Source organism: Nicrophorus vespilloides, unplaced genomic scaffold (genome assembly GCF_001412225.1).
Source record: "Nicrophorus vespilloides isolate i.1.1-1 unplaced genomic scaffold, Nicve_v1.0, whole genome shotgun sequence".
Classification (NCBI taxonomy): Eukaryota; Metazoa; Arthropoda; class Insecta; order Coleoptera; family Silphidae; genus Nicrophorus; species Nicrophorus vespilloides.
This window is the reverse complement of record NW_017098599.1, coordinates 123011-137265: the sequence shown is the minus strand read 5'-3', so window position 1 is coordinate 137265 and position 14255 is coordinate 123011. Positions and strand designations below refer to the sequence as shown.

At 32.7% G+C, this 14255-nt stretch overlaps 2 protein-coding genes across 3 annotated transcripts; both read left to right on the top strand.

The window, feature by feature from the left end:
- The first annotated feature begins 524 nt into the window (after window positions 1-524).
- On the top strand, window positions 525-8462 carry LOC108562843 (lipoma HMGIC fusion partner-like 3 protein). Its single transcript, XM_017921314.1, has 3 exons — window positions 525-1064; window positions 7644-7886; window positions 7946-8462. The coding sequence occupies exons 1-3, from the start codon at window positions 662-664 to the stop codon at window positions 8137-8139; spliced, it is 840 nt and encodes a 279-aa protein (XP_017776803.1). The 5' UTR covers window positions 525-661; the 3' UTR covers window positions 8140-8462.
- Window positions 8463-8776: 314 nt separating this feature from the next.
- On the top strand, window positions 8777-10406 carry LOC108562841 (toll-like receptor 4). Of its 2 annotated transcripts, XM_017921312.1 has the most exons (3): window positions 8777-8969; window positions 9027-9223; window positions 9278-10406. In XM_017921312.1, the coding sequence occupies exons 1-3, from the start codon at window positions 8832-8834 to the stop codon at window positions 10398-10400; spliced, it is 1458 nt and encodes a 485-aa protein (XP_017776801.1). In that variant the 5' UTR covers window positions 8777-8831; the 3' UTR covers window positions 10401-10406. The 2 variants fall into 2 exon arrangements, with proteins under 2 accessions (XP_017776801.1, XP_017776800.1); XM_017921311.1 differs by having other exon boundaries at window positions 9027-10406.
- Window positions 10407-14255: the final 3849 nt, after the last annotated feature.

The window sequence follows — 14255 nt, the reverse complement described above, 5'->3', positions numbered from 1 at the left end:
TTCATTCACAACAACTATAATAATAAAACAAAAAAGATTAATTGCAGTAAAGGGCTATAATTAACTGTATTATTGGATATTGTTGAATATTTGGCCGCTTTGAAGGGGGTGCAACTTATTATTTAGCCCCAATGCACAATATTTCTTTGATGCTGCCGTCTCTGAAACTAAATTGAATTTATTAACTTCAAATATTTTTAAAATTACCTTAACGCATGATACTTATAAAAATATGCATTGTTTTCGTTTGTTATTGGAGAAACTTTGTTTCTCTCGATAATTATATTTATTTAGGAAATTTTCTGAATTTGGTTTTCAAATTCGGTGGCATATGTTATGCGTTTGGTCCATTTTCTTCTATTTTCTCTTTGGAGGAACCTTTGCAGCGATAAACATGTAATCGGGTTAATTGCGTTGGTATGTGGAAATGTTCACCAAACAATTAATTAAACTGTTTTGGATGCGAGATGCAAAAGGTGTTCCATACTGTGCAACGACGAACGAACGTGTCTTTGTCGTGGAAATAAGTGGTGGGATGGTAAGTTGTTGACTAGAGAGGCTAAGTATGCCGCTTTCAGTGTTACCACGGCCATCTTAGAGAGCACGCAATGTCTTAAAACGTTTTACGAGACGAGAAGAAATCAAAAAGAGCTGTGAGAAGATGGGTTCGAAAATAGAGTATGTCGATTCGACCCAAATCTACGCGACGAGTTACGTGCGCAATTCGAAGGCGATCGGTGTCCTCTGGGCAATATTCACCATCTGTTATGCCATCATCGGAGTGGTATCCTTCGTGACACCAGAATGGATTGGGAACGTGGACGGAGAAAGACCAGGGAAATTCGGACTTTGGGCAGAGTGCTACGCCGAGGAAAACGGGGAATCCTGCAAGGGTCGCCTGGATGAGTTCTATCTGAGTACCAGATATGCCTTCCAAGGTGCGACGGTTGCTGTGGGTGCAGCAGTCTGCACGGCCCTCCTCAGCATTTGCGCGATGCTTCTCTTCATCTTCTGCCATTCTACCACCGTCTACCACATCTGTGCTTGGCTGCAGCTAATCTCTGGTGAGTTCAACGCCGGATCGGAACGGAAAACCGATCCTCCCGCAGGAATGCAGAATTGAAAACTGGTTTTACTTTTCAACGATCTAATAATAACCTATTACTGATGCCATTTCATTACATGCTAATTGCGGGTAACGGTAAATGTCAATTTACTTTTTAATCGAGAGAAACTTGAGACTAATCGATACATTCACCAAATGGAAATATTACTGCATTTAGTCAGAAGCGACCTTCGAATATTCGGTGCAGGTAGATTCTGTGTACCGTTTCTTCTTTTGCAAGTTACGTTCCATACACGTGCGTTACTCAATACACCTCGAATCCGGTTCTCCGAAACCAGGTTTACAGGACCATTCATATTCTTCTTAATTTCGCACGCCTTCAAACAATGCTTTAACTAAAACCATTACAACATTTGTGTTTTATTCATAACCCACTCAGATTCTCAATTGTCTGCACCTGCATTTCTCAATAGTTTCTCTAAGTAATCCAACATATTTTGAATATAATGCTAAAACAACTTAAATCAATCTAGCATTAAAAAAAAATCATTTAAAAATGTCTACTAGAAGTTCAGAAATTACCGTTTCATGATTTCATCATAATCTACTAAAACATCGAAGTTCACAAAAAATTGTAATACTTATAATTTCGAAAATATTGTCATTTATTGAGATTATCATTTTATAATGTTAAGACAAGGTTTATTCATTTATTATCTATGAATATTTTATCTAAAACTATGCATAATCATTGAATTAATCAAGATTCAATTTTATTATTTTCAGACATAAAAGCAAATAAAATCAATTATTACAAGAAAATATAATCCAGTTTGAAAATTTCAAAATGTAAATAAATTTATAAAAAAATAGTACACAAAATTATAAATGATCAGCACTGTATAAAGAGAAACCTCTTCATAAAATCAAGTTTCTTATTGTGTTGTTTATTATTATGTCGTTTGAAAGTCCTCGATTAGTCCGGTTTCAAATCAGTTTGACACCGTTAAACTGCTATGAAGTGGCGGGTTTTGATAACTGAGGTAGCATCTATACAGAAATAACGTCAAAGCTTAATAAAAAAACATGACTTTGGGCGAATATATCCGCCGTACGTCAGAAAATTGTCAAATTGTATGTAACCATAAACAAATATTGGAATTCCAATATTGGGATCATACCGGTGTAAATGAATATATTTTGGGGTAATAGTAAAAAAGTTTTTTGATCTATTTTATGAGTTTGTTCTTTCATTTATTGTAACCACATACAATTATTTCACAATATTAGTAAAGTATAATTTAAGTTTATTATGGAATGGGAAAAAGGTTAACAACATTCACAAATACACGATTTGCATGCTGAATTGCATTGAATGACGAAACATACGGATTTACTTAACGCGAATCGAGTGAACGTGCATGATTAATTAGAGATGTTGGTAGGTAATTGAAATGAAGATTTAGACTTGTTTTACTGTACGAATCTGTCGCTCATTGTTTCCTTAGCAAGAAGAAACAAAACACAAACAAATAAACAAAACAAAAAACAATATGATATGCATCTACAGTTAGGAAACAAACTGTAAAACAATGTGAACGTCCATCAGAGACAAACGAACGTTAACACGGGAAGTCGCAGCAATCGCGTTTGGCATATGCCAGAAATCCAATAACAATTACTTTCAAACACGCCCAAAGAAATGCAACTTCGGAAATGAACTTAGCAGCAGCAGCAGCAGCAACGAAAGTGGCTTACGTATTGATACCTTCGTTTTATATTATTTTCTTCATAGGTAATTGAGTACTTTCATATAAATCGTCCGGACGGCAATTTAACTGTGATCTGTGGTAATTGCCATCCATTTAATAATATTATGATTGGAATGATTACGAGCGGATTAATTTCACTTGGTTGCGATTAAATCGTTGCGCAATTCAGTTACACTTTCCAATTTTCGTCGATGATTATCGCGGTGGGATAATTGTCATTTCGAGGCGCATCGATTCGGTGCTTCAACCGAAAAGCAAACAAAGCGTGAACTCCTTTTATTTTGTCCTCAGTTTCCGCGTTCGAATGGTTCTTTTCCATCGACTTTCGAAGTGATAGAAATTGCGTTTCGCAATAATAAGAACACTTGGAAAGTGCATGAAAAATTGCAGGTCAAATGTGAAACGCGTTTTCATTCCATTCCTTCCATAACTTAATATTTTTTATACAAGAATGTAATCTCACAGAAAGTAATTTAGCAATTAGCAAAGTAAACAAAATCGCTATTATTAAAAATTATACAAACAAAAATTTTGTTTTCACATTAAAGATTCTTTTATTACTACTGTAATTATAATTAATTGAAAGAAAGTCTTAATAATCTGAGAAAATATCTTTTTTTTATATTAGAATTATAAAAAAAAACATTCAAATTTTTTTGAAGTTCAATGACTCATAAAATCTCACATGGAAGTGCACTAGTTGCGTAAGTTTCCAATATACAAACTTATTATTAACCTTTCATTAATTTAATATAATTAAGTTTTTTTTATTGCTAATTCGAAAATGTTACGCAAACAGTTGCATAAACGCATCCGTTACTTCTGTTTTCTATTTCTGTTTCTCGATTCGTGCAAATATAATAATAATGTTATTTAATAATAAATTGATTTACCGCTCGCTCAGTAACTGTTTGCTCTTTCACTTTATTTTTTTTTTGTAAATGTGAAAACTCCCATGCTTTAACCTGATTTTTCGAACATCTTTAAAACTTTCACGTTGGACCTGTCTGTATATACTAGTAATTTTTTGGAAGAAAAGAGCAATTATTATGGTATTAGAAAAAGTCTAAGGAGTCACACATAGCATTACTATCGTTATTTTTACTAATGAAATAAATGTTCGAACGTAGCTATTATAGTCACTGATACGAGAGCTGAGAGCCGCAGTTTCCCATCTATAGAGCCGCGGGTTGCCGACTAAGACAAAACTGAATTTAATGGACAAAACACGTGTACCTGTATAACTTATGAATTGCATGAATATTTAATAGAGAATTTAATCTTAATCCCATAGATAAACCAGCGTATGGTAAATCTAGTGGATCAAAACGAGATCCGTAGTATTTTCTGTATGAAATATTTGCGACCTCGTGAAGGTTAAATGCAAGACGGTCTTGAATCAATTCGGTGGCTATGTTTTGCGCTTGAATTGATACCTGCTTATCATCTTCGAAAGAAGATAAAAAAGTAAATAGGATAGAAGGAAATACTATGAAGGAAAGGGCAGGTAACGATTAGTGACAAAACATACAACAAAATTAAATCAATCCCGAAACAGAACACACAAAAATAACACCCGATACAAAACATGAACGAAATATACGTTTACACAATCTATATTGTGCAAATAAATTTGCATTGCACATTGAACATCATTATAATATTTAACAGGAGAGGTATAAATGGAACGTCTCATTTTTTTATTTTTAATTCTTTTTTTACTTTTTTTTAGTATTGTTATTAATCCATATTATTTCATTAATTTGTTTTATTTTTTTTTAAATATTTTTATGTACATATTAGTATAAACATAATACTTTATATAATATGGTTTTCTTATTACTTTTTATATTATTTACAAATTAAAAATATAAATTACGACCTATTTATTTCCTCGTGGTAAGGGGACATAGTATGGATAAGGATAAATGCGAACCGGAAACTCGGCGGTTCTAGGAAAGGATGGAGAGTCCTCGGATTGGTTAGTGAGAGTGAGTGAGGTGTTAACTTAAAACTAAAGAGGAATATAGGCAAAATGGGCGTATTACAAATATAACTTAATCTAACCTAACGAAAGAGAGAACTACCTATTATAGTAAATTGCACTTTACTGTAGTAATTAGTTCTCTAGCAATGGTATTATCTTAAGTGTCTAATTGGACATTTATGATAATCAATTGCGGCCTAATTATATAATTTGTCTATGGTTTTTGCTGTCAAATTCTATAGTTTGGTCCACCTCCGGAGTGCCCGACCCAGCAGCAAGACCTGAACCTTCACAGCAAAACTGTTACTTTTTGCTGTGAAGCAACAGTTCAGAGGTGAACTTTATCTGCTGAAAGAGAAACACGTAGGAATACGTTAGATCCTCACAGACATTACACATTAATACAATACAACCGACGATAAATCACTCGAAATAATGAAGAAAACTCCAAAATTGATATGGAGTGAGAGAATCGTGAGCCAAGCAAAAGCTCATTCGATCCATACTAAATGCCTAACCATAAGGCTAGAGGAGGAAGGAAGGTTTTGGGACCGGCAGAGACCCTGTCAGTAAAACTGACTAGTCTGCGGAATTACCGGCACCCCCATAATAGGCATAGCACCGGGTGGAGTGAAGGGAACCAATCCCAATAATGTACTAAAGATTTCTAAAAATTGAAGCTACTTTTAATTATTAAAGTTAATATACGATTGAATTGAAAACGAGGAGGGCTGCAGGTGGATCTTGATAGTGTGCAACCATTTCACGACCCTAGGAATAATTTAAAACTATAATTAAATAACCTTTGAGATATGCTCTAAGGGGGAGGGTAACTGAAACATCCTTTAATACAAATCTACAATCGTGCAGAGAGTCTATCGTCAAGTCTTGTTGAATGAAGACTGTTTAAATGAAGAGTTTTCGGGCACGGTGGATACATTAGATCCACCCCTGAAAGCAGAAACATAAAAAGCTGATAAATACGTTAGATTTGCCACTAACGACTCATGCTTATTAATCGTGAGTTGACACGAAATCACCATTCAATTAGGAGAAGATTTAAAATTAAATTAAAAGTTAACAAATAGCAATTGATCGCATTGTTTCAATTTTGAAATAAAATGATAACTTCCATTATTAACAAAATATTAAATAATTAAAAATAAATTTGAACGTGTTTTGTAATAACAAAAGGGGAAACACAATTCAAAATCAAACACAAATCGAAACACTTTTGCTCATACTTTCAAACATACAGAAACAATTGCGAGCTCGTTTGCATTCCAACCAAAACAACACACACTAACATATAATATTCGGATTTTGGAAATATGAGAAACTTTCCAAAAACTGATAGAAAAACGAATTTGCTTAACCAAAAATGGCTAACCAAAATTATAGAATATCCTGCACTCATGGTTGAAAAACAAGAGCCGAAGAGCAGAATGTAAGACTAAATTTTAGCCAGTGGCAAGACAAAAGAATGAAATTTCGAGGAAAACACGAGCCCCTAGATCCGCTGTGATCTGTCGGCTATTGCTGGCATATTTCGGATACGAGCAACCACCTTAACGGATGCACCTCGAGAAGGTTTTAGCACAGGCGGTCTTGCAATTCCATGCGAATCAAGAAATTAAGTTTTGAATTGCTCGCCATTAATCAGCATCGTCATCGCTGGTTACGGTTCGGAACCGCGGCTATAAAATTTCCAATTAAAATTAATGAGAATACCCCGAAAATTAATTAATGAATGCGCACATCTAATGAAATGATGTTGACTTAAGAAAGGGACGCGCACAACTACATCATAGGGACATCACTTTTTGTTTGCAACAAAAATGCGTTGGTATCAATTAAACAAAATAAAGTATTGGAGGAAAACTTCGGTCCGCCATTTTGTAAGCGTCCAAAATTTTTAATTAATTAACGCGAATTTCTCAATTACGATTCTCAAGTACTGGAAAATGCACATTTTAATAGAAGCTATGCAATCGATTAGCGAAGAAATTGGAAGACTTTCAACGCAATGCGAATTTTTTTTTAATCAATTCAGATTAATCACTAACCTTTAATTGCCGCTAAATCTAATGGGGTTGTGTCATCTCCAATGATGGTTTTCTCAAAACACAGTTCATCGGATTTAAACTAGCTGACCAAAATCTATAAACTATTAATACTATGTTAATTTTATAATTGCAATTAATATGTATTTCGATTACTAATTCTAATACAAAATGAAGGAAATGTTAATCGATTGAATGAAATTCATGAAATATAATTTGAAAATACTTATAAATCAAATGATTAGTTTCAACTGGAACACATTCTTCATATTAATACATCCTTTAAATTTACATTGTACATGCATTTTATTTGTCACTCACTCACTCACTCACATCTAATCAATTAGGAAATTTTAGAACAATGATAATTCCTTCAAGTCTGATTTAGCATACCTAATGATATGGATAGTTATAAAGTAACTATATGAACAATTTGAATATAGTTTATAAAGCTACAAATAAATCTTACCATTTCTACTTGCTCATAATAAATAACATTCTTAATAAAAAAAAAAACTAGTGTGCCTCGGTACACAATTTGGCAGACACTGTCCTAGACCAATGAACCAGATAAAGATATTTTATTGGATCTTTTGAATTTTTTACCATTTACATGATATACTGGAAAAAGTTATATTATTCGTTTGGCTAGGTTTTGAATCTGAGACATCTCGTAACCGAAAAGAAAAGTTTGCGTTTATCTACTCTTTACCATTTTTATTTAATCTTATTATAACATTAAATTCTTGTTGCAGCGATTTGCATGATCACTGGATGCTCGGTATTTCCATTGGCCTGGTCCGAGGACAACGTGGTGAGAATATGCGGACCATCAGATCAATACGTCCTGGGCAATTGCGGTATCAGATGGGCATATCTTCTTGCTGCAATAGGATGTCTGGATGCAGTGATTCTTTCAATTTTAGCCTTCATCCTGGCTACAAGACACATCCGGCTTCAACCTGACCCGCAATACGCACCGGCCAGTCTCTTCAAAGGTGAAATGTTTCACTTACTAAAACGAACGATATTAACGATGCTTTTTTTCGTGTTTCAGGCGAGATGAACGGAGCTTTCGTGAACGATGCGGGAAGCGTTGCTGGTTCAAGGAAATCGCTCAATCTGCATCCTGTGATGATGATGCATCCTGGACAGGACGATACGTATTCGCAGTTCTCGCAAAGGACGGTTCCCAGGTCCACGCATTCCGGACATTACTCCCATCCGCATTCGATCCATCAACACTACTGAATTTTGTATTATAATACATTCCATCATTTCGTATTTATTGTGTGACTGAAGATGAGCGACGCACGCTCCTAACTTTCATAGTTCAAATGTTGTTTTTCTCTTCTTAGTGTATATTATTATTTTACGTTTTTTTTATGTACCGCAACTCTTAGAATTAATGAATGCATGAAGGAAATAAAGAAATCCAATAATAAAACGATGGAGCATTTCTAATTCCTAGAAGACGATCGACACCGATCTGCTACTAGAAAGTTGCAATTATTTTCAATATTTAATAATTACTTAATGCTAAAATAAATGATCCAGTGAAACCTGTTTCAGCAACATTTAAATCTTAACAGAATGCAAAATAGAAAACTTATAGTTTTATTCACTTCATTAATTAATTTATGTTATATATTTGGTACAAAATTATAGATTAATTTATCGATATATTTTGAGACAAAAATTATGTTGTAATAAATTGTATTTATTTACAATTGCATATATACGGAAATATATACATGGTCCTGTAGTTCGGTGAATGAAATTCGATCTTGGATTATTCAATTAATCACCGTTCGGTGCTGCAAACGATAATACTAAGGTCAAGTAATCTGTAAACTGGAAATTACGATCATACAATCATAACCTTGACTTGAGGATAAACTCGTTTATTCGTAGTCCAGTGCGGCTTATGAGAAACAACCAAAATGTTGATTCGTATTTTAATTCTATCATTGTTTACCACTCTTTGTTTCGGTGATTGCAACTTCGACGAAATAACGAAATTACTAAAATGCAACAATATCAAAGCGGAAGCCATAGTATCCAAATACTTCAACGTAAAGGTGAGTCTATCAAATATTATGTGTGAAAAACTGCGAGTAAATGAATCGGTTTTCTAGCAAAACGTTGCGAGAATATATTGGGAAAACTGCGAAATTACCAAGCTGGAGGCGAACGTTGTTCCATTCGAACAAACCCAATTCCTGAAGATCTCCTGTGGCATACGTGAAATAAATCCAAACACATTTGTACGTGTAAATAATATCATCGAGTTGGACCTTAGCAATAATAAAATATCAAGAATAACTAACCAAATGTTCGATAATCTGTCCAACTTGGAAAGGCTTAACTTAAACAAGAACGTTCTTAGGAATCCACCCAGGGAAGCGTTCACGAAGATCGCAAAATTGAAGGAGCTTAATTTATCTCAGAATCGCATCACCAATATAGGCACAGCGGTTCTTGACATGCCCAAATTGCAGAATTTGTATCTGAATAATAACGGAATTTTCGTGCTGCTCGCAGATACATTCGAAGAATTACGGAACGCGAAAATCATAGATATATCAAACAACGATATACCGGACTTGAGTGGCGTCTTCAATTACACGAAAGACTTGGAAGTTCTGAAATTAAGCAACAATCCAGTACAGAAAATAGACGTTCACCTTTTCAAGGTGGCTACGCTGCTGAAGGAATTGGATATGAGCAACTGCCAATTGGACAATCTGCAGCTTGAAGCGTTTACTGGAATCAATAATTTGGAGAAGCTCAAGTTCTCCAACAATCCAATAAAACAGATTCAGCAAGGTCTCTTCGAACAGATGACCAAACTGCAAGAAATATCAATTTCAAATATATCAATTTCATCTCTAACAACTACAACATTTCAGAATAATAACATGTTGAATAAGTTGGATCTATCTAATAATCAGCTGTCCAATTTGGATGAAGGCATCTTTGCAAACACCCAATTGGAATACTTGAATGTGTCCAATAACAAACTGGAATTATTCAGAGAGAATTTGTTTAGAAACAGGAGACTCAAAGTACTTGATTTAAGCAACAATGGGTTTGAAAACATTGATGTTTTGGTCAATCAGCCATTGCAAATGTTATATGTGAGAGGAAACAAAATAGATTACATTGGTCCTCAGACATTACCCAGAAGCCTAGAATATTTAGATATTACTGAGAACAGGTTGATTTATATAGAGGATTCACTATTTGAACAGATGCCCAAATTAAGGATGCTGGAGTTCTTGGGAAATCCTCTTGCATGCGCCTGCTTCAATAATATATTAACAGCACTGTCAAATAAATCAATTAGTTTCACTAAAGGAAACTATTTTGATGGGATAAGCAGCTTTTGCGTGGTTTACGAAACATTTCATTGCGTTATAAAGAGGCAGGAATTGAAGAAGTTCTATTATCAGTATGAACTCATAAAGAACGATGTTTTATTGGACACCGTGTATTTTAGGAACAATTAAATTATTTTGCATAGTTTCATCTATTTCTACAAATCCTTATACTTAATTGCATCCCACAAATTCTGTGTTATTCCAAAGTTGATTCTATATGTATGGTTGCTCCATCTTATGGATTCTTTGCTGCTGATACTTTGCCAATTATTTTTGCTGCTGAAAAGTTTTGCGTATATTTTAAACGTTCGTCGCCCCATCTTTCGAATTGTTTTGAATAGTTATAGTTCAACGTGATTAGCGCTGTCCAAAACGGACATAATTGATTACTAGCAGTATGCAACCAAATATACAAACAGAAATAATTACAAAATGTATTATTCATTTTGATCTAATGACTTTTAGCCTAAAATCATAATTAGGTTTACTCTTAAAATAATTAATACTTTCATAGTCTTTTCTAACATAAATAATAACAATAAATAAAAACATTTCACTTTATTACATGGCACACTTGAAGTTAAAGTTAGACGAAAGGTACACTTATATTTTTACTATAGATCAAGTTATCCAACAATCCAATAAAACAGATTCAGCAAGGCCTCTTCGATCTGATGACAAAACTGCAAGAAATATCAATGTCAAATATATCAATTTCATCCCTAACAAGTACAACTTTTCAGAATAATAACATGTTGTATAAGTTGGATCTATCTAATAATCAGCTGTCAATTTGGATGAAAGCATCTTTGCAAACACCCAATTGGAATACTTCAATGTGTCTTCTAACATCAATAATAACAATTGAAATGTCTTTATTACATGGCATACTTGAACTTAAAGTTAGACAAAAGGTACACTTATATTCTATCTATACTTATTGTTTAATGAAACTTATTGGAATATAATATAATAAAATGTATACGACTCACATCGGTTGAAAATCATTGAATAGCAAAGTACGCATTATCAACTAATATGGACTATATTTTTTTGTAATAATTATACTATAACACTAATTGTATAGACAGTAATGAATCAAAGATGTGTATTTCTTTCATACTATTCTTGTAATTATTTATATAATGAATGTTAGTGTGTAGTTTTTCAAACAAATGTGTAACATTGATGGAAACTCATTGATTGACTGGAATGTCATGCTTTTTCTTTTAGATACTTAAGCATATTTAGATCATGACTGAAATTACTGCAATTATTTAAATAAAAAATAAATTCCACTTTTTCTGGAAGATAAAATAATATACGTGTTTGAAACGTTCGATTGATGTAAAAGATAATTATTTCTCGAGGTGCAATTATTTGCAGACGGGTCAGAAGAGGTAATTTGAAAATGTGTACGCACAGGAAACATTGTCTCCACGACCTGCGTCCATCAAGCTAATTAATTGCGGCGGAACATCAATTAAACTGAACCTTGGAAAGGCTTCCAAGGAAAGAAATAATAATAATAATAACAACATGGAACAACTGAAATGCTTCAAAATGTTTATGATTTTCTATATATTTGCATACGCAATGCACATTTACGCATGATGGTATATAATATGCGCGCCTCTACACATTCATTCTAGTCGTTTCTTTTCTATTTCACTTTTTACTTTTTCCCCCTCAATCGTGTTTCTTTGTATACGAGCGCTCATCGTTTTCTGTTTCTTCCTTTTTATTTATTTTTTTCTTTTTTCAGCCACATTACAGACAAACGTATAACTGTTTTGTTTGAGCCTGTGTGAAAAATTATAAGGGTCAAAACAGCAGGTGGGGTTGTTCATAGATCTGATAATATTGTGTACCATTTAGGGTTGTTATTAGTCGATTATATCGCCTCGGGCAGCACGCAAATTTACTAATTAGAACAATAAAACTGAAAAGAACCCGAAAAAATTAGAAAGAGAAAAAAAACGACAACAACAAAATATGATGGTTTCATTGCTTTTTTTTTGTCAATTAAAGTATCCTCGCCCGAAACGAAGAAATGAGAAGTGTAACGGATGCGGCTGCGGTAATTGGCCTGAAATTTTAGTACAAAATTACATGCTATTAAGATTTTCGCTTCGTACTGTATCATTTTCGAGTCTGCCAGAAAATAAATCAATTAAAACTTTTATTAATATTTACCTTTTTCAAATTATCGAGAATTTGCTTTAATTTCGATAACGACTTCAGGTTTTACCTCTTACAATTCGTTTCTGTAATTTAAATAATTGATTTTTAATCTTGCTAAATAATTTACAACAAATATTATTAATGTTAACAAGTATAGAAATCATTATTCATCTACATTATTTAAACTTTGGCACAAAAAATAATACAAATATAGAAGTAATTACATTATTTTGTAGTTGTGCAATGACCAAACAATTGCTAAGAGCATTTCAACAGTTACTCGTTTTGACAGAAGGTGACAGCTGTCACTCCGCGAGACAACATATTTGTAGTTATAATTGTTAGGAGTATTTCACCAGTTTTTCATTTTGACACAAGGTGACAGTTGTCATTTCGCAATCCAAAATATTTGTAATTGTACTGTGATGCAATTGCTAAGAGTATTTCAACAGTTACTTATTTTGACACAAGGTCACAGTTGTCATTCCGCGAGACAATATATTTGTAGTTATAATTGTTAGGAGTATTTCACCAGTTCCTCATTTTGACACAAGGTGACAGTTGTCATTTCGCAATCCAACATATTTGTAATTGTACTGTGATTCAATTGTTAAGAGTATTTCAACAGTTACTGGTTTTGACACAAGGTGACAGCTGTCATTCCGTGAGACAACATATTTGTAGTTATAATTGTTAGGAATATTACACCAGTTCCTCATTTTGACACAAGGTGACAGTTGTCATTCCTCGAGACAACATATTTGTAGTTAAAATTGTTAAGAGTATTTCACCAGTTCATCATTTTGATACTAGGTGACAGTTGTCATGTAATATTTCTCTATTTCACTATTTTTTATTACAATTATTATGTTTTAAAGTATGAAATTCTTTCATATATTTTCTAATTTTTGTCTTTACTAATCAATCAATCAGTTTTTGATATAATTTAGTCATCTATAAAACAAAAAGTGTTGAAACAGAAACTGTTTTATGAATATGAAGAGTTATAGGTTCATTATGCAATAAATTAGTATGCACAATATGTAGTATAAATATTATTGAGAGTTCTGAGAGTTATTCTGCACAATTGTAAATAATGAACATTCAGTTCTGTTGTTTATCATAAAAATGTGTCAATTAATTAGAAGTGTAATTGCTAAGAGTATTTCACCAGTTCCTCCTTTTGACAGAAGCTGACACTTGTCATTTTGCAATCCAACATATTCGTAATTGTAATTGTACTATGATGCAATTGTTAAGAGAATTTTAACAGTTCCTCGATTTGACACATTGTGATTGCTGTCATAAAATTTCTTATTTAATTGTAGGAAAGCTTTTAATTTTTCTCAAATTACACAATATAACAATATTTTTTATCTAATTTACTAAACACAATTATGACCACAAACCTAATGAACAAAGACTTTCCGTTTTTGTATACAATTTTTATGGTTTTTGCAATAAATGTTATTATTATAATTATTTTTATTCATTAAATTTCTTATAAAAATAATAATTTCTTATAAACATAAATTTTGACCAATGTGCTTAAAATTAATTTTATTTTTATTTGATACATCAACGACTTACAGAAAAATTGTGAAAAAATAAGGTTTGTATTTAAAATAATAATTTTCAATTTTATCATCGAAATATTTGTATAAAAAAGTAACTTACCTTATTTAATTGTGATTTGGGTTTGAGCAATGAAAAGTGCGATTAATAATGCATAATTTATGTACGTTTTATTTACAAATCAATCTACAATTAACAATAATTAATTAACATAGTATGTTCTAT